The sequence below is a fragment of the Aythya marila genome, assembly GCF_965140915.1.
Source record: "Aythya marila genome assembly, chromosome: W".
Classification (NCBI taxonomy): domain Eukaryota; kingdom Metazoa; phylum Chordata; class Aves; order Anseriformes; family Anatidae; genus Aythya; species Aythya marila.
In genome coordinates this window covers 15,223,429-15,247,611 of record NC_139081.1, presented here as the reverse complement: position 1 = coordinate 15,247,611, position 24,183 = coordinate 15,223,429, and the positions used below count along the sequence as shown (strand labels likewise).

At 45.7% G+C, this 24,183-nt stretch overlaps 1 protein-coding gene across 2 annotated transcripts in view; it reads left to right on the top strand.

The window, feature by feature from the left end:
- Nucleotides 1-14,037: 14,037 nt before the first annotated feature.
- The window catches only part of LOC309889563 (transcription factor RFX3-like), a gene marked incomplete at both ends in the record, with an annotated part of 145,340 nt that continues 135,194 nt past the window's right edge, over nucleotides 14,038-24,183 (top strand). For both annotated transcript variants that reach the window (XM_082782427.1, XM_082782426.1), the window contains one exon: nucleotides 14,038-14,154. In XM_082782427.1, the coding sequence (XP_082638553.1) occupies nucleotides 14,038-14,154 (117 nt within the window). The remainder of the gene's footprint in view (nucleotides 14,155-24,183) is intronic.

Genomic DNA, 24,183 nt, shown 5'->3' with positions numbered 1-24,183 from the left:
CACCAACTTGAAGAGAGATCATTCTCCTCCGTACCTGTACAGAGCAGTGTCTCAGCTATCAGGGGTAGTCGTTCATCCACACAAGGAAGACGATATGGTGGGTACTCACCCCATGCCACCCTGTGGTTTTACTTACGAGACCATGGAGAGGACATGAGAAAATGGGATGGAAAATCTACCGTGACCCTAGAGGCACGGGTACGTGAGTTGCAAAAGAAAACAATCAGGAAAAAGGGGTTCTCTGAAAAGTTTGCTGCTCCAACTTCCAGCAGACAGTCCTTCAAACACAGAAACGAAGAAGATTCCGACCAGGATTAGGGAGGCCCTGCCTCCAGCCAGGGGGAAGAAAGGGATAATCGAGTTTATTGGACTGTGTGGATTCGATGGCCTGGCACATCAGACGCACAGAAGTATAAGGCTTTAGTAGACACCGGTGCACAATGCACTATAATGCCATCGAGCTATAAAGGACCAGAGCCCATCTGTATTTGTGGAGTGACAGGGGGATCTCAGCAGTTGACTGTATTGGAGGCTGAAGTGAGTCTGACTGGGAATGAGTGGGAAAAGCACCGTATTGTGACTGGCCCGGATGCTCCATGTATCCTTGGCATAGACTATCTCAGAAGAGGATATTGCAAGGACCCAAAAGGGTTCCGGTGGGCTTTTGGTATAGCTGCCTTAGAGACAGAGGGCATTAAACAATTATCTACCTTGCCTGGTCTCTCAGAGGACCCCTCTGTTGTGGGGTTGCTGAGGGTCGAAGAACAGCAAGTGCCAATCGCTACCACAACTGTGCACCGGCGGCAATATCGCACTAACCGAGACTCCCTGATTCCCATCCATAAGCTAATTCGTCAATTGGAGAGCCAAGGAGTGATCAGCAAGACTCATTCACCTTTCAATAGTCCCATATGGCCAGTGCGAAAGTCTAATGGCGAGTGGAGACTAACAGTGGACTATCGTGGCCTGAACAAAGTCACGCCACCACTGAGTGCTGCAGTGCCGGACATGCTGGAACTTCAGTACGAACTTGAATCGAAGGCAGCCAAGTGGTACGCCACAATTGATATCGCTAATGCATTTTTCTCCATCCCTCTAGCAGCAGAGTGCAGGCCACAGTTTGCTTTCACTTGGAGGGGAGTCCAATATACTTGGAATCGACTGCCCCAGGGGTGGAAACACAGCCCTACCATTTGCCATGGACTGATCCAGTCTGCACTGGAGCAGGGGGAAGCTCCTGAACACCTGCAGTACATCGATGACATTATTGTGTGGGGTGACACAGCAGAGGAAGTTTTCGAGAAAGGGAAGAAAATTGTCCAAATCCTTCTGAAAGCCGGTTTTGCCATAAAACAAAATAAAGTCAAAGGACCTGCACGAGAGATCCAGTTTTTAGGAATAAAATGGCAAGATGGACGTCGTCAAATCCCAATGGATGTGATCAACAAAATAACAGCTATGTCTCCACCAACTAGCAAAAAAGAAACACAGACTTTCCTAGGTGTTGTGGGGTTTTGGAGAATGCACATCCCAAATTACAGTCTGATTGTAAACCCGCTCTACCAAGTAACCCGTAAGAAGAATGAGTTTGAATGGGGCCCTGAACAACGACAAGCCTTTGAACAAATTAAGCAGGAAATAGTCCATGCAGTAGCCCTTGGGCCAGTTCGAACAGGACCAGATGTAAAGAATGTGCTCTACACTGCAGCCGGGGAGAACGGCCCCACCTGGAGCCTCTGTCAGAAAGAACCTGGGGAAACTCGAGGTCGGCCCCTGGGGTTTTGGAGTCGGGGATACAGAGGGTCTGAGGCCCGCTATACTCCAACTGAAAAGGAGATATTGGCAGCATATGAAGGAGTTCGATCTGCTTCGGAGGTGGTCGGTACTGAAGCGCAGCTCCTCCTAGCACCCCGATTGCCGGTACTAGGCTGGATATTCAAGGGAAGGGTCTCTTCTACGCATCATACAACTGATGCTACATGGAGCAAGTGGGTTTCACTGATTACTCAGCGGGCTCGAATAGGAAACCCCAGTCGCCCAGGAATATTGGAAGTGATTATGGACTGGCCAGAAGGTAAATACTTTGGGATATCATCAGAGGAGGAGGTGGGTCGTGCTGAAGAAGCCCCACTGTACAACCAGTTACCAGAAAATGAAAAGAAATATGCCCTGTTCACTGATGGGTCCTGTCGTATTGTGGGGAAGCATCAGAGATGGAAGGCTGCTGTATGGAGTCCTACACGACGAGTTGCAGAAGCTGCTGAGGGAGAAGGTGAATCGAGTCAGTTTGCAGAAGTGAAGGCCATTCAGCTGGCTTTAGACATTGCTGAACGAGAAAAATGGCCAGTTCTCTATCTCTACACCGATTCATGGATGGTAGCAAATGCCCTGTGGGGATGGTTACAGCAATGGAAGCAAAACAACTGGCAGCGTAGGGGCAAACCCATCTGGGCTGCTGCATTGTGGCAAGATATTGCTGCTCGGGTAGAGAACCTGGCTGTGAAAGTACGTCACGTAGATGCTCCTGTGCCCAAGAATCGGGCTACTGAAGAACATCAGAACAACCAGCAGGTGGATCAGGCTGCTAAGATTGAAGTAGCTCAGGTGGACCTGGATTGGCAGCATAAAGGTGAATTATTTATAGCTCGATGGGCCCATGACACCTCAGGCCATCAAGGTAGAGATGCAACATACAGATGGGCTCGTGATCGAGGGGTGGACCTGACCATGGACGCTATAGCACAGGTTATTCATGACTGTGAAACATGCGCTGCAATCAAGCAAGCCAAACGGTCAAAGCCTCTTTGGTATGGAGGACGATGGCTGAAATATAAATATGGAGAGGCCTGGCAGATTGATTACATCACACTCCCTCAAACTCGCAATGGCAAGCGCCACGTACTTACAATGGTGGAAACAACCACCGGATGGCTGGAAACATATCCTGTGCCTCATGCCACCGCCCGGAACACTATCCTGGGCCTTGAAAAGCAAGTCCTATGGCGACATGGTACCCCAGAAAGAATAGAGTCAGACAATGGAACTCATTTCCGAAACAACCTTATAGACACCTGGGCCAAAGAACATGGTATTGAGTGGGTGTATCACATCCCCTATCATGCACCAGCCTCCGGGAAAGTTGAACGATACAATGGACTGTTAAAGACTACATTGAAAGCAATGGGCACTGGGACATTCAAAAACTGGGATACGCATTTGGCAAAGGCCACCTGGCTAGTCAATACTAGGGGATCTGCCAACCGAGCTGGACCTGCCCAATCAAACCTGTTACGTACTGTAGAAGGGGATAAAGTTCCTGTAGTGCATGTAAGAAATATGCTGGGTAAAACAGTCTGGGCTACTCCTGCCTCAGGAAAAGGCAAACCCATTCGTGGAATTGTTTTCGCTCAGGGACCTGGATACACTTGGTGGGTGATGCAAAAGAACGGAGAGGTCCGGTGTGTACCTCAAGGAGATTTAATACTGGGTGAGAATAGCCCATGAACTGAATTGTACCATGTTAATTACTATATAATACTGTATGTTATCACTACCATGACTACTCTAGGTGACTAATTAGAATGTATGGAAAAGAGTGTAACCTGAGCATGACATAAATGGTATGGAATAAGGGGTGGATAGATGTCCTGGTTTCAGTTAGAACAGAATTAATTTTCTTCCTAGTAGCTGGTGGAATGCTGTGTTTTGGCTTAGGATGAGAAGAGTGCTGATAACACCCCGATGTTTTAATTGTTGCAGAGCAGTGCTTATACCAAGCCAAGGACATCTCAGCCTTTTGCTCTGTCCTGCCAACAGGCAGGCTGGGGGTGCAGTAAGAGCTGGGAGGGGACAGACCCAGGACAGGTGACCCGAATTAGCCAAAGGGGTATTCCATACCATCTGACGTCATGCTAAACAATATATAGGGGTGGCTAGCCGGGGGAGGGGGCCGGACTGCTCGGGGTTAAGCTGGGCATCGGTCAGCGGGTGGTGAGCAATTGCATTGTGCATCACTTGTTTGTACATATTATTATTAGTAGTATTATTATCATCATTGTATTATTATTATTATTATTATTATTTTCCTGTCTTATTAAACTGTCTTTATCTCAACTCACGGGCTTCACTTTCCATTTCTCTCCCCCATCCCAGAGAGGGAGGGGGGAGGGTGAGCGAACGGCTGCGTGGTGTTTAGCTGCCAGCCGGGTTAAACCACGACATGGGGATACCTTTCTTTCACACCTGCCAGGAGTCGCCTCCAGAGGCTGAGAACCTGTGCCTCTCTCCCAATTACTCTGTCAATGACCCTTTCTCTAGAGAGGGATCCCAGCTGCTTGGCTTCCTTGCCTTCTAGTTCCTGGCTACTGGCCCCAGTGTCCCAGCTTCGAAGCAGCCAGGTGAGGATGTGCTCACCTGGGTGTCAACTGAAATCCTTTCGTATTTCTCGCAACTCACTCAGGGATAGGGATTGGGTGGTTTCTGATTCATTTATGATTTCCATCTCTTCTTCCTGCTGTTTTTGTGATGGCTCTGCTTTAGAGGTGCCTGCCTTTTCCCCTTCTCCCTCCTTCTTAGGAGGAGCTTCTTCCCTTACTAAACGAGCTGACCTCCGCTTCCATTGTTTTGTCTTGACTATGGGGGCAACTTATACCATAGATGGTTGGTCCTCTGGGTTAGCCACAGTGTGTGTTATCTGGTCATCAGATTCAGAGACCTTCTCCTCCCATGGAGGGTGCTGGGTAGTGTTAATTGCTGCCTGATAGGCGTAAGACAGAACCCAACACAGTGCTGTAAGCTGTCATTCTCTGGCATTGTCAGGGTCAGGGCATATGACTTGCAAGCATTCCGTCAGGTTTTTAGGATTTCGCACTTGTTCAGGAGTGAAGTTCAAAACTATCCGAGGAGACAACCGTGACAGATACCTGCCCATATCCTCCCTCACACCTTGCCACCCGCCACCACACTGTCTTGGGGCAAATTCCTTGGTGAGATTTCTAACTAATTGATTAACCTTAGAGAGAAGAGGAAACACATTATGCAGACTTAGCAATAAGAGTATATTGATTACACATGGCTACTCAAAGTACTCAAAAAATGTTATAATTAGCCCCCTGGGAAAGAAGAAGGAGGTACAATTCCTGATATTATTCATAAACTGACTTCCAGATGAGGAAAGGAAGGCGGTGTAATTCTGAATATTCTCTAAAAGAGACCAAAATTATAACAACGCAGGGTCTAAATGCCAGATTAAACTCAAGGCCAGTGCTTTACAGCACAACAAACTAAAAAAAAAAAAAAAAAGAACACAGATTTTAGCATGCTCTCCGATGGGATATAGAGGAGAAGGGAGAACATGGCACAGATTACATGAGATATGGTCAAACAGGAAAATATTAACAGGAAACAGAACATGGTGTCTAGCAAGTAAGTGTGTTAGTCGTAAGCGTTTTAATTAATTCTACTGTTATCTCAACCCCTGAGCCCCACGTTGGGCAAAGGGCAAAAACAAACAAGCAAAGGGTGTGTGGAAGTGCAAAGGAAATAAATTACTCTCTACTTCCCACCAACGAGCAATGCTTGACCACGTCCTTGAAGCAGGGCCTCAACGCACGTAGCCGGTGTTCAGGAGGACAGACATTTTCGTAACGAGAACCCACCCCTCTCCTTTTCTTCCTTTTTCCACCTTTTATTGCTGGGTGTGACATCATATGGTATGGAATATCCCTTTGGTTGGTTTAGGTCAGCTGTCCTGGTGATGTTTCTTTCTCACATTTTTGCCCACCCCCGAGGAGGGTTAGAGAGAGCTCTGATGCTGTGCCAGCACTGCTCAGCAGCAGACACAACACTGGTGTGATACCACTGCTGTTCTAGCTACAAGTGCAGAGCACAGCACTGTATGGGCTGCTGCAGGGAAAGGGCACCATCATCAGCGTTGAAGACAGAGGTGAAGAAGGCATTAAATGCCTCTGCTTTATATACATCCCTATATACATCCCTATTTGTGGGGTGACTGATGTGGTTTAACCCGGCAGGCAGCTAAGCACCACACAGCCATTTGTTCACCCCCCTGCTACGAGTGGGATGGGGGAGAAAATCGGGAAACAAAGTAAAAGCTGGTGGGTTCAGATATAGTCAATTTATTAGGACAGAAAAGAAAGAGAAATAATAACAATAATGATGATAATATTAATAATAATATGTTCAAAGCAAGTGATGTACAATGCAATTGCTCACCACCCACTGACTGACACCCAAACAGCGGTGTCGTGCCCTCCCCCCCGCCCCCCCCCCCCACCACCTTAATTGTTCAATGACATCATATGGTATGGAATACCCCTGCCAGTTTGGGTCAGCTGTCCTGGTTCTGTCCCCTCACAGCTCCTGATGCACCCTCAGCCTGCCCACTGGCAGGACAGAGTGAGAAGCTGAAAAGTCCTTGGCTTAGTGTAAGCACTGCTCTGCAACAACTAAAACATCAGCGTGTTATCACTATTATTCTCATCCTAAATGCTAAAACATAGCACCCTACCAGCTACAAGGAGGAAAATTAACTCTATCCTAGCCGAAACCAGGACCATCCTCATCAAGTAACGGACCAATGTTTTCTCTGGTCCTCCTTTTGCTTTTAATATAATTTAGAAAAGCCCTTTTTATTGTCCCCCACAGTACTGGCCAACTTCAACTAAAATTGACCTTTCACCACCCAAATTTTCTCTCTAAGATGGTGAACAGCATCTCTATACTCCTCCCATGTCACCCAACCTCGCTTCTGGTGACCACACACTTTCTTTTTCATAGAATCATAGAATCATTAAGGTTGGAAAAGACCTTCAAGATCGTGGTCCAACCATCCCCCTACCACCAATATCATCCACTAAACCATGTCCCTAAGCACCACGTCCAACCTTTCCTTGAACACCCCCAGGGACGGTGAGTCCACCGCTTCCCTGGGCAACCTGTTCCAATGCTTGACTACTCTTTCTGAGAAGAATTTTCTCCTCGTTTCCAACCTAAACCTCCCCTGGAGCACCTTGAGGCCATTTCCCCTAGTCCTATTGCTGGTTGTCTGCGAGAAGAGGCTGACCCCCAGCTCCCCACAACTTCCTTTCAGGTAAGCCTGGTCAGTCAAGCCGGTCTTCTGCCCCGCCTGCTTGACTTCTGATATTTTGGAATTGCCTGATCCTGTGCTTTTAGGAGGCAGTGCTTAAAGACTGACCAGCACTGATGGACGCCGACACCTTCAAAAGCAGTTTCCCAGGGGACCTTGCTAACTATTTCCCTTAGTAGCCTGAAGTCTGCTCTCCCCATATCCAGGGCTGAAGTTTTGGTGGCAGTTTTCCTCCTGCCACCAAAAACTTTAAACTCAACCGCTTCATGGTCACTATGACCGAGACAGCCTCCAATTGCCACATCCCCCACAAGACCCTCTCTGTTCTCCAGCAACAGATCTAGGAGGGCACCTTTCCTAGTTGGCTCCCTTAGCACCTGCACCAAGAAGTTATCAACGAGGTGCTTTAAGAATCTCCTGAACCTTCTTATGTCTGCCAAGTTGAAGTCCCTCATAAGGACAAGGGCAGTTGATCTTGAGGTATCTCTTAGTTCCTCAAAGAATAATTCATCGGTGTTGTCATCCTGGCCAGGTGGTCTGTAATAGACTCCCATGACAACATCCCCTTTATTTGTTTGCCCCTTAGTCCTTACCCAGAGGCTCTCAACTTTGCCATTGCCAACTGCAAGCTCCACACGGTCCAGCCCCGCCTTTACGTACAGCACCACCCCACCGCCTCCAGTGTTATTGGCCTCCCTCCCTTCTCTGAGTGTCAGCGGGGGAGTTTCGGGCTGTTTGGCCATGGGCTGTGGGTCCCCTGCAGACTGTGCTAGGATCCAGCTGTCTAACTCCTCCACAGCCTCCCTGATGCTACGCAGCCTTCTCACTGCCTCCTGCAGCTCAGCCACCTGGTGCAGGAGGTCCTCCATGTGGGCACACCTTTTGCAGGCATGTCTGCCACCTGTCCCTGCCCCTGGGGAAAGATCTAGGCATTTCCAGCAGTCAGAAATCTGCACTGTAGCCTCAGTAGCTGTGTCTGGGTGGAGGCATCAGCCACCACTGGGGTAGATGATGCACACCGCACCACCAGAGCCACAGCCTTTGCCCTGAGACAAGTATGCCCACCATTCTGCCTTGAGGATCAGGTAAGGTGCATGTCCTTGGCCTGTGGAGATCTGGGTGAGAGGTGTACTTGGCATCTCCTGCTCAGCCAGTGGAACACCCCTACCTCACAGGGCACCCTCCGGTCAGTCACCCTCTTCACAAACTGACACGCCACGCCCTGTTTGCCCGATCTGTTCACCATGCTCCTAGCCACCCTCGCTCCCTAGGGGCTGCTTATGGGGGAGTGGACGCAGTTACTGCTGGCCCCGCCCACGCTTTGACGGCCGCTCTCGCGTGAGCTCCCAGCCCTCGGCAGGTCTCTGCGCTCCCCCCGGGGCTTCCCCGTCTCAGGAAAAAACCCTTTACGCCGCCACCCCCCACTCCGCTGCGGAATGCGCTCGCTCGGAGCCGATGGCCTCTCGGCAAGTAATTACTGGTGGCGGTTAGACTGCGTTTAAATCTGCCGCCGTTATTGCTGGCCATGCCCACTCCTCGTCAGCTTCTGACGATCCTTTTCCCTTGTTGTGAGGTTTTTATGGGGTCGTGCTGCCATCCAGGGGGCCCTGGACAGGCTGGAGAAATGGGCTGACAGGAACCTCATGCAGTTCGACAAGAAGTGCCAAGTCCTGCATCTGGAAGGAACGACCCCATGCACCAGTACATGTTGGGGGCCACCCAGCTGGAAAGCAACTACCTTTCAGGTAGCTGTAGAGAGCAATTAGGTCTCCCCTGAGCCTCCTCTTCCCCAGACTAAACGACCCCAGTTCCCTGAGCCGCTCCTCATAGGACATGTGTTGCAGACCCTTCACCAGATAAGGTCCTTTTTCCACCTAAGCTTCCTTCTGCCCCACCTGCTTGACTTCCAACATTTTGGAAAAGTGACCAGCACTGATGGAGCTCGATGTCTTCAAAAGCCATTTCCCAGGGGACCTTACTAACTAGTTCCCTGAGCGCTGTGAAGTCTGCTCTCCCCATATCCAGGGCTGAAGTTTTGGTGCAGTTTTCCTCCTATGACTAAAGATTTTCAACTCTACCTCTTCATGCTTACTATGGCTAAAACAGCCACCAATCACCACTTCACCCACGAGACCCTCCCTGTTTACAAGCAGCAAGTCTAGGAGGGCTCCTTTCCTAGTCAGCTCTTCAGTACCAGTACCAAGAAGTTATCATCAACGTGTTTTAGGAATCTCCTGGACCTGCTGGTATCAAGTGTTATTCCCAGTTGATATTTAGCAGATTGAAGTCCCCCATAAGTACAAGGACAGCTGATTTAGAAGTATTTCTCAGTTCCTTAAAGAATAATTCATCAGTGTCGTCATCCTGTCCAGGTGGTCTGTAATATACTCCCACAGCAACATCCGCTTCATTTGCTTGTCCCTTAATCCTTACCCAGAGGCTCTCATCCTCATCATCGCCAGTTGTAAGCTCTGTATAGTCCCGCCCCTGCATTACATACAGTGCCACCCCCTTGCCTCATCTGTTCTGCCTATCCTTTCTGAAGAGCCTATAACCGTCCACCGTAACATACCAGTCACAGGACTCTTTTCACCAGCTTTCTCTTATGCCAATGATGTCATAGCTCTGGGACTGAGCCAAGGCTTCTAGCTCCTCTTGCTTGTTCCTCATGCTGTGTGCATTGGTGTAGAGACATTTCAAATGTGCTTCAGCATACCCAGCACCTTGTGGAGCAGACTAAAGGATCTCGCTAGCATGCAGTCCCTCAAATTTTGGCGTGCCATCCCATAGCTTATCACCAGCGAGCCTGTTTTTATCCATTATACCCTTCAACTCTAGCGTAAAGCTCTTTCGATCAGCCCTGATAACTCTTGAGTAAAAATCCTTTTCCCTCTTTGAGAAAGGTGCATCCCATCACATGCCAGCAGGTCTGGTGTCGTGTAGACCATCCCATGATAAAAAAAAAAACAACAAACAAACAATCTGCCTGTGCCACCAGCCTTGGAGACAGGTTTTGATAAGGTGAGTCTGCATGTTTCTTCCAGTATCGTTCCCTGCAACTGGAAGGATAGAAGAAAACACTACCTGTGCTCCTGATCCCTTAACCGATCATCCCAAGGCCCTGAAGTCTCTTTTGATGGCCCTTGGACTTCTTGTCGCAACTTCATTGCTGCCTACATGAAAAAACAATAATGGATAATAATCCGAGGGCTGTACCACCAGGCTCGGAAGTTTTCTTGTAACACTTTTAACACGGGCTCCAGGGAGGCAGCAAACTTCTATAGGAGGTGAGTTTGGTTGGCATATTGGGCCGTCTGTTCCCCTCTGAAGGCTGTCACCAATGACAATAACCCAGCTTTTCTTTCTTAATGGAGGCCCTGAGCAACCTATTCTGGGTGACCCTGATTTGAGCAGAGGGGTTGGAGTAGATGATCTCAAGAGGTCCCTTCCAACCTAAACAATTCTGTGATTTTGTGCAAAAATGAGGAATTCTCTAATTGTTTGTATGTATAAGTCATCTTCAGTCTTCTTTCTGAAGACACCAGTCACAGGACACTGTAACTGTAATAAGCCTCATTTCTGCTCTCTCCATATCAAGGGTCGAATTTTTGCTGCAAGTTTTTCTCTTGTCACTATAGGCTTTAAATTTAACTACTTCATGGTCACTGTGGCTAAGATAGCCACCAATCAACACTTCACCCACAAGACCCTCTCTGTTTACAAGCAAGAGATCTAGGAGGGCACCTTTCCTATTTGTTTCTCTTAGTACCTGTACCCTGATTTGAACAGAGAGGTTGGAGTAGATGATCTCGAGAGGTCCCTTCCAACCTTAACAATTCTTTGATTCCATGCAAAATTGAGGAATTCTGCAATTACTTGTATGTATAAGTCATCCTCAGTCTTCTTTTTGATACACTAAAAGTGTATCTTATACAGTACTCTAAATACTTTATAAGGCATTTTATTTGGGGTTCTTTTTTTGACCATTTCTGTGCTCTATCCAGATTTTGAATACTCCTTAAAAATGTCAGTGTCACGCCATCATGCACATTTCTGGTGTGTGCCTAAGTATTTTAATAGGAGTAAAATCACTTTCCAGTTTCTGTTTCCTGTTTATAACTCCAATGATTACATTAACACTTCCTGATAAAGCAAGCTTACTTGAGTCACTTTTTCATTATGTCCATTAAAGTGCTTTTCAAGGTCTCCTTTTCAGGTTGCAGCCCTTCATTCTATCACCTGGTAGCGATTTAACTTTGCATTTGAAGATAAGGAACTTATAGTGCAACTCAATAAACCAGAGGAAGAATAGCTTTGAAGGATGGATAGTCATTTACAAGCTGATGGGAGGACTTTTTGATTTTTCTGAGTTGTTCCTGAAGTCACATAAATAAGTGAGAAAAGTTTCTGTATATTTACCTTATTAAATAATATATTTTGAGTGTAAGTAAGGTAAGAGGAAAGTAAATGTTTCAGTGGACAAAAGTAAGTGTTTCAGGGACAAAAATGAACAGAAATTTCTGGTATTGCATATTTTACCCATTGTGCTCTTATAGTACACTTTATTTGATGTATAGTAGTTTTTTCTGAAAGCTGACAATATTGGAGGTACTATAATTTACTTTTATTGTAATTTTTATAGAAATTAGTCTTCTAGTTCTTCATAACTGTGATGAGTTGATATGAAATGTCTCCAGCGTTCAGTTTAATGCATTGATTTTTACAAGTCTTTGTGTGAAGGCATGCTTAATTAAGAAGTAAATGTTTATATGGGCAGCTTCTAGAATTATGTTTGTACATATAGGCAGCTTAAAGTGTGTTGTCTTAATATGGTATAAGGTTTTGAGTCTCCTTTCAAAATTTGACAACAGTTGCACCTAATGTATACGAGTGTAGTTAGAAAAGAATCAGGTTTGTGAATGCACTTTTTTTCTGAAAGTTATTTAAATCAAAGCAGTAAGTAGTTCTGTATGTACCTTGTTTACAACTATATAAATGTATTTGCTGTTACAAAGCAGAATGTAAATTGTTAAAAAAAATCTTGAAGTCCAAAGTTTATAGTATTCTCTCTTCTTGATGTGCTGCAAGTTCTAAGCAGACCTTAGATTAGACAAAGCAATAATATATAATGTGAAATTTCTAATTGTCCTGGTTTCAGTTAGAACAGAATTAATTTTCTTCCTAGTAGCTGGTGGAATGCTGTGTTTTGGCTTAGGATGAGAAGAGTGCTGATAACACCCCGATGTTTTAATTGTTGCAGAGCAGTGCTTATACCAAGCCAAGGACATCTCAGCCTTTCGCTCTGTCCTGCCAACAGGCAGGCTGGGGGTGCAGTAAGAGCTGGGAGGGGACAGACCCAGGACAGGTGACCCAAACTAGCCAAAGGGGTATTCCATACCATCTGACGTCATGCTAAACAATATATAGGGGTGGCTAGCCGGGGGGAGGGGGCAGGACTGCTCGGGGTTAGGCTGGGCATCGGTCAGCGGGTGGTGAGCAATTGCATTGTGCATCACTTGTTTGTACATATTATTATTACTTTCCTATTATCATCATTGTATTATTATTATTATTATTATTGTTATTATTATTTTGTTATTATTATTTTCCTGTCTTATTAAACTGTCTTTATCTCAACTCACGGGCTTCACTTTCCATTTCTCTCCCCCATCCCAGAGAGGGAGGGGGGAGGGTGAGCGAACGGCTGCGTGGTGTTTAGCTGCCGGCCGGGTTAAACCACGACAGTCTTTTTGGCGCCCAACGTGGGGCTCGAACCCACGACCCTGGTTGAGATAACGGCAGATCTGACCAGAGTGTGTTAAACTAAAATTGGTGTAAATATTAGACCTGCTTAATAGTCACTTGTCATAATGCTGATTGCTTTAATCTCAACTCTGCTGCGCCTGTTTTCCAAATTGAGTATTATAGTACATTATTTTCCGTATTTGCTCTCTGTCATGTTGTTTATCCTCTCCGGGCCCTGGTTTCAGATCATTATGGTACTGAGTGTTGTAGCAATGGCTTATGAGACGATGAGATATCTGGTCATGACTCTAACTTGGTATTTGTACTCAGTAACATCGTCGACTCTGTATTTTGGAAACTGTATCTTGGAAACTATTAGCAATTATACCTATTGTTTTTCTCCATTAGGGAGTCAATCTGTGGAGGGGAAAGGGGAAGATATTTTTTCTTACTTGATTACTCTCCCTTTCTCCTTCACCACCCCTGTATCCTCCTGGATCACTATGCCTTCCTCCTTCACCACCCTCTTACCCTCCGAGCTTGCTACAATAGCTCTCCAAGATATTGAATATCCTTGGGATACTCAGACCAGCATAGTCTTGTTGTTCTGCCTGCTGAATGCACTTCAGGTTCTGCTTAAAGTTAAACAACTACTTAGGAAGCTCATCCGGAGATCTGCCCGGAGGCAGTATAGTTGTGGGTGGCAGGGAGTATGGGAGGATATGGGCAGGCATCTAGAGCAGTTGGCACCCCCAGTGTTTTGGAAATTCACCCCTGAACAACTGCAAAATCCTCAAAAACTGGCAGAATGCTTGAGAAAAAGGTGTCATGATTCTGGCAGTTCCAAAGTAACACAAATCATTGTAACATGCTGGGGCCTGGCTCATGCCTATCGAGCTGCCATTGATACTGCTATCAACTTAGTGACAGGCCCTGTGGCCACTCCAAGCCCTGTGACAGATCCAACGGCCACTATTTTAGGCCAGAAAACATTTTAAGAAAATAAATGAAGTATATCCATGTACTCATGTAATAAATAGTACAGGAAACAATCTTTAGCTAATCCCTAGGTTGGTTTGGGGTAAATATTCTTCTTTTAAATCTTAATAAGGATAAGTGACAAAAAGCAAAAAAGTTTGTGATGAACTTCTAATCTTACATTTTAATTTTATTCAGAGACCACGATGCAGACATCAGAGACTGGGTCAGACACAGGTTCAACTGTGACTTTACAGACATCTGTGGCTGGCCAGGCAGCAGTACCAACACAGGTAGTACAGCAGGTACCAGTTCAGCAACAGGTAGGTGCCTGTTAATTTGGGGAAAATAAACAATCACAGCAAGACAGAATGATGCATTTCAATAGGTGTAGCGAAGAACTGATTTTGTACAAGGCTGCTAAAGAAACTCTTTTCCCCTGTTTTTATCAATTTTATTTTTCTGCAACTAAAATAGCTACATAAAAAGACATGCAGTTTTCAGGGTTTATTTCTTGAACTAGAATATTTGCAAACCACCAGAAATATATATGCACAATTCTAAAAGTGGATTACTATGAAATCTGTGTAATAGCTCATATAAATTTATATTAATTCAAGTTACTGAATATTCATATTGTGGTGGGTTAACCTTGGATGGCCACCAGGTATCCACCAAGCCACTCTCTCACTCCCCCTCCTCAGCAAGACAGGGGAAGAAAATTAGATGGAAAAGCTCATTGGTCAAGATAAAGACAGGGAGGTCACTCAACAATTACTGTCATGGTCAAAACAGATTCAACTTGGGGAAGATTAATTTATTGCCCATTAATAACAGAGTAGGATAGTGAGAAATTAAAAGCAAAACAAAGCAAAACAAATATATATAAAAACACCATCCTTCCACCCCGCACTTCTTCCCAGGCTCAACTTCACTCCCGATTCATCTACTTCCTCCCACCCAGAGTGGAGCAGGAGGGATGGGGAATGGGAGTTGCGGTCAATTCATAATGCTTTGTGTCTGCCGCTCCTTCCTCCTCACTCTCTTCCCTTACTCCAGCGAGGGGTTTCTCCCATGGGATGCAGTCCTTCGCAAACTGATCCAACATGGGTCCTTCCCAAGGGCTGCACTTCTTCAAGAACTGCTCCAGCATGGGTCTGTTCCACGGGCCACAGTCCTTCAGGAATGGATGGCTCCAGTGTGGGTTCCCAAGGGGCTTCAGTTACTGCCAGAAAACCTGCTCCTGTATGGGATCCTCTCCATGGGCTGCAGCTTCCTTCAGTCCAGATCCACCTGCTTTGGTCTGGGGTCCTCCATGGGCTGCAGGGGGACAACTTGCTCCACCATGGTCCTTTTCACAGGCTGCAGGGGACTCTGCTCTGGCACCTGGAGCACCTCCTCCTTCACTGACCTTGGTGTCTGCAGAGTTGTTTCTCTCACTTTTTTCTTATTCCTCTCCCTCAACTATGCCATTGCAGAGGTGCAACCAGCTTTGCTCATTGGCTCAGCTTTGGCCAGCAGTGAGTCCCTTTTGGAGCTGGCAGGAACTGGCTCTATCCAAGATGGGGACAAACAGGCTTCTGAAGCAGCCAGCTCAGCACACACTTCTTTGACATGATTAGTCACTTATAGAGCCCCTCCACTGTTAGAGAGAGTGGTGCATAGAGAAACTGAGGAGAAAAAAAGGTGGAAAAACAGGAAACAAATGTGAAAAACTATGACTTTTGTCTAAGAATTTTCCTGTAGTATGTGCAATTTAGCTTTCACTGTTTTAGGTTCTTTGGGTGATATCTGATGTTTTTTTTAACATAAATTAGTTTCACAGTTTCAAAATCAACAAAATTTAAATTGGGAATAACTTCTTAAATCATGTAAGTCTCTGTGCTAATGCATCACTGATGCTGTCCTGGTTTCAGCTGGTATAGAAGTGTATGTTTCAGCTGGTATGGTTTCAGCTTGATATGGAGAGAGCAGAAATGAGGCTTATTACAGTTACAGTGTCCTGTGACTGGTGTCTTCAGAAAGAAGACTGAAGATGACTTATACATACAAACAATTAGAGAATTCCTCATTTTTGCACAAAATCACAGAATTGTTTAGGTTGGAAGGGACCTCTTGAGATCATCTACTCCAACCCCTCTGCTCAAATCAGGGTCACCCAGAATAGGTTGCTCAGGGCCTCCATTAAGAAAGAAAAGCTGGGTTATTGTCATTGGTGACAGCCTTCAGAGGGGAACAGACGGCCCAATATGCCAACCAAACTCACCTCCTATAGAAGTTTGCTGCCTCCCTGGAGCCCGTGTTAAAAGTGTTACAAGAAAACTTCCGAGCCTGGTGGTACAGCCCTCGGATTATTATCCATTATTGTTTTTTCATGTAGGCAGCAATGAAGTTGCGACAAGAAGTCCAAGGGCCATCAAAAGAGACTTCAGGGCCTTGGGATGATCGGTTAAGGGATCAGGAGCACAGGTAGTGTTTTCTTCTATCCTTCCAGTTGCAGGGAACGATACTGGAAGAAACATGCAGACTCACCTTATCAAAACCTGTCTCCAAGGCTGGTGGCACAGGCAGATTGTTTGTTTGTTGTTTTTTTTTTTATCATGGGATGGTCTACACGACACCAGACCTGCTGGCATGTGATGGGATGCACCTTTCTCAAAGAGGGAAAAGGATTTTTACTCAAGAGTTATCAGGGCTGATCGAAAGAGCTTTACGCTAGAGTTGAAGGGTATAATGGATAAAAACAGGCTCGCTGGTGATAAGCTATGGGATGGCACGCCAAAATTTGAGGGACTGCATGCTAGCGAGATCCTTTAGTCTGCTCCACAAGGTGCTGGGTATGCTGAAGCACATTTGAAATGTCTCTACACCAATGCACACAGCATGAGGAACAAGCAAGAGGAGCTAGAAGCCTTGGCTCAGTCCCAGAGCTATGACATCATTGGCATAAGAGAAAGCTGGTGAAAAGAGTCCTGTGACTGGTATGTTACGGTGGACGGTTATAGGCTCTTCAGAAAGGATAGGCAGAACAGATGAGGCAAGGGGGTGGCACTGTATGTAATGCAGGGGCGGGACTATACAGAGCTTACAACTGGCGATGATGAGGATGAGAGCCTCTGGGTAAGGATTAAGGGACAAGCAAATGAAGCGGATGTTGCTGTGGGAGTATATTACAGACCACCTGGACAGGATGACGACACTGATGAATTATTCTTTAAGGAACTGAGAAATACTTCTAAATCAGCTGTCTTTGTACTTATTGTTATAAATTACACCACACAATTTTCTGGTCTATTGAAATTATTTTATTAATCAAGTAAGCAGACACAAGCAAAACAGCGCTGGGCGGCTGGGGAGTCTCCGCTCCACCACGGCACGCAACTTCCCCTTTCCAGTGTTGCTGTTTTATAGCATTGAAGTTCCGGCTTGTCGAGACTTGTCGAGACCTGTCGAGACCTGTCGACTTGTTGAGACTTGTCAATTTGTCGACTTGTCAAGACCTGTCGACTTGTCGAGACCTGTCCTGAGACTGCGCAGTCTGTTGTTGGGGGTCGTTATTCTTCCTCCGGTGATCATGCATTGTGCTTGTGTTCAGGTGGGGGCAAAACAGGATACCTTGCGGTGGGTGGGTGGTATCTTACAAAATCTTTGTTTTAACAAGGATGTTCACCCAAGCCCCCTTCCCCATTTGTCTCCATGTTACAATGCCGTGAGTTGTGAAACATTATCTCCTCAGTAGATTCTTTATATTCTCAAGGACAATGAACAAACCCCTACTAATTTATCACAATCCCTCCTTTTTCTTTTTCTAACATACTTTGTTCATTGAATTTTTGCAATATCTGCTTGCTGAGCATCAAAGTTTCTGCATCGTCCTCCTCCTGCTCAAGAGATTCATACTTAGCACGCACAAGCATAAGATGAGCAGCTTCTAATCGACTTTTCACAATTGCGATTACTTGATTGAATATACATGGTCCAAAAGTCAGTGTTAATATAAGTAACAACAAGGGGGCCCTGCTATGGTTGATAGCAGGGTAGTAAGCCAAGGTGAGTAATTAAACCAGGATTCATACCAATTCTGACGAGCCTCATTTTCCCTTTTGCGTTTTTCTAATCCTTCCCGCAATTTAGTCATTGTATCTCTTACCACCCCAGTATGATCTTTACCAGATGGTATTCAGCCACTGTGTGATGGGTATACATATACTCTTCAGTGTGGTATAGAATCCTTGGTATAATGACCACCTGTACACAAAAATCATGAGATGTGTTAAACAATTTTAAAGATAGGTAAGGAGTGACTCCCAACAATGAACATACCCACCTAGTGTTATTTGCAGGAATTAACCATTTGTGTGTTTGGTACATTTTTTTTTCAGTGGCACGGCACAGATCATTTTTATCTCTTGGAACTGTGCCGATACATCTACCTTTTCCCGTAACTTGGGTCAAAGTTATCCCGATTTCCTGACCCCAACTGCACTTGGAAGAATTTGAATATGGGGGCTTAACACTTACACATAGCCAGCACCCTTCAGTTATCTCCTCGAGTACAACCCCTTTCTTTTTTCACAATGCTTGGAAGCAGTGTGGGAAAGGAGAACTCTGTCAACTTATTAGAAAACACTGTAGTAGGTTGGGCAGTCCCAGGTATCTTTACAGTCTGGACAACCAAACCTTCCCCTATTAACTCTTTATTAGGCCCGACTACCTTGGAAGTCTCAGGTTTTTCCTTCTTTATTAGTATGAGTCCTCCCCTATCTGTTCCGTGTTCGTAAAATCTGACATGTTTCCTAGTACCCAGCTAGTATCGTCCAAGTTTGTTATATTTATATATAGAACCTCGCATATTTCTTTATTTCCGTGGAAGGTTCCTGTATACCCTATACCATGCCCTCGCCACCTGTAACAAGGATCCAATTGTCGGTTACAACCTTGCAGCCCATATCCCACTTGTAAGAATTTATCCCGACCAGCCCTGAGTGTCCAGTCTGTAAAATTGGTTTCACACCCCCGGTATGCACAATAATACACGTTCAGGCATTTACAGTACCCCTTTCCCGGGTTAGAACTTGGGCAGAAATAAAATCCCATATATTCCCAGCATCGGGGCCTTGAGATCAGCTGACATAGTGTAGAAGTAAAGCTTGGCCCCCCCTTGATGTTATCTGGGTTGCAATAACCTGTTGATCTTCGAATCGACTTAAAGTCCATTTAAAAGGTTGGTGGGGGTGGTGTTGAGTCGCTATGCAGGATGAAATCACTGCGAGAACCCCCAAATACCAATAGGAATGGCTGAGGCCCATTTCTTTCCCCACTTATTCACTCCTCTGCCTCACTCGTCAGTTGGGTTGCAGCCAACTACGAGGTTTTAGTTCTTCTCGGCAGCAGTAGTGTTCTTCAGGGGAAAGCCTCTACCTTAACCCATGGTACCTATCAAGTTCGTCGCAATGTGAGCTCCAGGTCTTTGTTTCCTGGAGCAATCTCCCACTTCTCGTCACAGATGGGTCCTTTAACACGGCTGGCATGTGTCCATCCTTTCTCCGCAGTCCAGACGACTGTTTCTGTAGTAAGCAAAACAACATAGGGGCCTTCCCCATCGTGGTGTTAAAAAAAAAAGTCTCTTTCCAAGTCTTAATTAGAATTGAGGGTGATCAAGTGGCAATTCCAAGTCATAGGGCATACCATATAGCATTTCAAAAGGAGAAATTCCTACATCAGTTCTGGGCTGCGTCCATATGTTTAACAGTGCAAGGGGTAAGCATTTTACCCAAGAAGCCTTAGTTTCCAGCATAAGTTTTGTTAGTTGTTTCTTAATTTCACCATTCATTCACTCTACCTTTCCAGAAGAGGAGGGGCGCCAGGGGCTGTGAAAATCCCACTCAATCTCTAAGGCCTGCTTTAATCCTTGCAGTAAAGCTTTACACCCATTCAGTCACGTGATCAATTAGGACAAACAAGTAACTCAGTAAAGTCTACCTGTATACTTTGGAAAGGTCAAAGCCCTGGCTCCCGTCCCCCTCTAGATAGGTTACAGAAGACCTTTTTATTTACCCTTTGACATATGGTACATCCTCTGCATGTGTGCTTCCCTAAAGTATATATTCCTACACAGACATGTTTTCTTAGAACAACATCACACATTGCTTGCACCTCCCAATGACTCTTCTGATGTAAAACAGTTAATATTTGCCTCATTATCACTTTATTCAGCATTTCTCTTCCATCAGGGAGTATCAATTTTCCTTAAAATGATCCACATATCTGTAACATTAATACCTCCTTGGGAGGTTGTAATTGCTCCAAAATCTTTTTTTTTTTTTAGAATTTACCCAAATAGATAGGTGGCCCTATAAACCCCTGAGGTAAAATTGTCCACCTATATTGTTGCTTCCGCCCCCATTTCAGGGTCTTTCCATTCAGAGGTGAATATACATGTATGTTTGCTCTCAGGGCCAGAGAGCACTCCATTAATAACACTGTTATTCCAGTCTAACAATTTACTATTTGAATGCCCAATTTAATCATCAAATCCCTTTCCAACAAGTTAGTTTCCGCCTTGGATACATACAATAATTGCCCAGTGATCATTTTATCCCCTGGTCTCAGCTTAGTATTCCCCAAAAGTGGCACTGTTATCCCAGTCCCTTCTACCCCTATCGCATTTAGGGTTTCATTAGTTAATTTAATCCCTGATACTTTACAAGTCAGTACTGACTTAGCTGTTCCCCAGTGTATTGGGTTTGATGGCAAGGTTCGGGGGGTGTGAGGGGTGTGGGAGTGGGAAACTGCAGTGGCAGCCCCCGTGAGAAAAACCCAGAAACCTCCCCGTGGTAGAGAAGGGACAATTTCATCTGGCCCCAAAGGGGCCCACTGCTGCCCAGAGCCAAGCCATGAGCAACACAGTCCGTGCCTCTGTGAGAGCACATCCACGAAAACAAACAAACAAAGAAACAAACAAAAACTTGCTGCTCAACAGCAGTTGGGAGAGCGAGAAACCCCCCCGCAGACACCAAAGTCAGTGCAGAAGGAGGGGGAGGAGGCGCTCCAGGCGCTGGAGCCGAAGCCCCCCTGCGGCCGCTGGAGAGGCCCCTGGTGGAGCAGGCTGTTCCCCCCTCCCCGATGCTTGGGAAAATGACCAAACACCACAGCAAATATGCAAATATACCAAAACTTCTAGACTGTTACTTAGATAATGCCTACATCACCTTTCCCTGCTCATTCAATTTCAAACAGCTCTGTTAAATATTACATGCCACACCTTTAACACCTTCAGCAACCCTTTTAACACTTCCTTTATCTTTCTCCAGCCCGTACTTTTCTAATACCAGCACCAAAGGCTCAGTCAGAGTCCAACTTAATTCCATACCTTTTCCCTCCAAGATACTGAAACAACATATCAATCAATATACCATATTTCATCCCATTTTCCTCCTTTCCACAAAAACAACATTGACTGTAATATGGTGTTATAATTAATAGTTCCATTTAGGGGCCACTCCGCTCCATCCTCTAGTTTATAAAGTGGCCACCATTGATTACAATATTTGATAAGAGTTCTTTACTTTCTGTACCCTCTCACCCCACTATATCCCTCCAATGTGTTAGTATACATCCTAGGGGGCTTTTCCTCGGGATTTCTTTGCTTTGAACTTTTCCTATTGTAATCTACAGTGGTTAATATTCCACCGTTTTCCTAGAAGCTCTTTACTAGTCAATCCCAATCCCTCCAAAATCCACAATATACAGATACACAAGTAAAATCAGACCACTGTAAATTAACTGCCTGTTGACAATTACACTGAGAACATTTAAACCTGATGAGCCGATAATATGCCTGGGCAAATTTTGTTCCCTTAGACATACACCTCAATGGCAGTTCTTATATTTACATATTTACATATTAACATATGTATAAAAGAATACTTTAACAAAAATGCCCGGGCTTTTATATATACAATATACAATGTACAGTTATTATTCCAGTTAGAATTATTCCTCAGCAGCTGCAAACATTATGCCAGTTGCCATTAAAGCTCACTTAACCTCCTCCTGTCCTTTTCTTAAAATCTCGGACATCCCCAGAGTTAATGGGGATGGCCACATATTCCATTCCTGGCTGGGGTCCCCCCATCTCTATTTCCTGTAGGGGATATAATCCCTCCCTTAAAGCAGATTTATGATTTCTTGCCCTGCTTCTGGTTACCGGCCCCTGTGTTTCATGATCCGATTCCAATTCTCCTGGATTAGCTAATTCAGGGAGTCCATTAAGGACGGGAGCCGTTGGTGTGGGCGGTGGAATATAGGGCGGGGGTGGTGTCGGGACTTCCAAGTCCTTTCTCTTTTTATCCCGCCCTCCTTTTTCTTTTAGAGGATATAGATGTGTCCTCGTATCTGAATTTATCCAGAGGTGCGCATACTCACTTTCTTCCAGACTAAAGGGTTCCTTTGAGTTTGCATAAATATTTAGGCCTGACAAACCCAATCTTCAAAAGACCCAAATACAGGCCAGTAAAGGTGGTCTCCTCGAATCTGTTTACCACCCCAAACTTCAACACAATAATGTATCATTTTTACTTTATTCCTTCCCCACCTAAAAGGGGAATCCTCCCAATTTTTAATCATTAATCCCGGGGTAACCTAACATCAGACGTTACCCCACCCATAGGACCAGAAGGCTTACTCTTCTTCTGTCCCATCTTCCAGAACACCTTCACACACACACGCATGGATCGCTTCCCCCTTTTCGTGGCCCAGTCCCTCGCGGGATGTGGGAACCGCACTACCGAGGGGTCCGCACTCGCTTCGTCTGCAATTGGACGTCTCGTTTGTTGTGTTCCGGGATACCCAACCCCAACCGAACGGATCACCGGCCTATACTTACCCACCCTGTGGGTCTTCATTCGGGCTTCATGCACAAAGGTTGCCTGGGGTTTACCGGTTTTATTTGCTTGTGTCTAATTTTGGGTTCGTCGGTGAAGGGTTTGAATGAAAGTAGTCCTACCGAAGGCCGCTGAAATCAGCGGGGCGCCCCCTCCGAAGGTCTTTCAATCAGATTGCCTTCGTCCGAGTCACGGCACCAAATTGTTATAAATTACACCACACAATTTTCTGGTCTATTGAAATTATTTTATTAATCAAGTAAGCAGACACAAGCAAAACAGCGCTGGTCGGCTGGGGAGTCTCCGCTCCACCACGGCACGCAACTTCCCCTTTCCAGTGTTGCTGTTTTATAGCATTGAAGTTCCGGCTTGTCGAGACTTGTCGAGACCTGTCGAGACCTGTCGACTTGTTGAGACTTGTCAATTTGTCGACTTGTCAAGACCTGTCGACTTGTCGAGACCTGTCCTGAGACTGCGCAGTCTGTTGTTGGGGGTCGTTATTCTTCCTCCGGTGATCATGCATTGTGCTTGTGTTCAGGTGGGGGCAAAACAGGATACCTTGCGGTGGGTGGGTGGTATCTTACAAAATCTTTGTTTTAACAAGGATGTTCACCCAAGCCCCCTTCCCCATTTGTCTCCATGTTACAATGCCGTGAGTTGTGAAACCTTATCTCCTCAGTAGATTCTTTATATTCTCAAGGAGAATGAACAAACCCCTACTAATTTATCACACTTATGGGGGACTTCAATCTGCTAAATATCAACTGGGAATAACACTTGATACCAGCAGGTCCAGGAGATTCCTAAAACACGTTGATGATAACTTCTTGGTACTGGTACTGAAGAGCTGACTAGGAAAGGAGCCCTCCTAGACTTGCTGCTTGTAAACAGGGAGGGTCTCGTGGGTGAAGTGGTGATTGGTGGCTGTTTTAGCCATAGTAAGCATGAAGAGGTAGAGTTGAAAATCTTTAGTCATAGGAGGAAAACTGCACCAAAACTTCAGCCCTGGATATGGGGAGAGCAGACTTCACAGCGCTCAGGGAACTAGTTAGTAAGGTCCCCTGGGAAATGGCTTTTGAAGACATCGAGCTCCATCAGTGCTGGTCACTTTTCCAAAATGTTGGAAGTCAAGCAGGTGGGGCAGAAGGAAGCTTAGGTGGAAAAAGGACCTTATCTGGTGAAGGGTCTGCAACACATGTCCTATGAGGAGCGGCTCAGGGAACTGGGGTCGTTTAGTCTGGGGAAGAGGAGGCTCAGGGGAGACCTAATTGCTCTCTACAGCTACCTGAAAGGTAGTTGCTTTCCAGCTGGGTGGCCCCCAACATGTACTGGTGCATGGGGTCGTTCCTTCCAGATGCAGGACTTGGCACTTCTTGTCGAACTGCATGAGGTTCCTGTCAGCCCATTTCTCCAGCCTGTCCAGGGCCCCCTGGATGGCAGCACGACCCCATAAAAACCTCACAACAA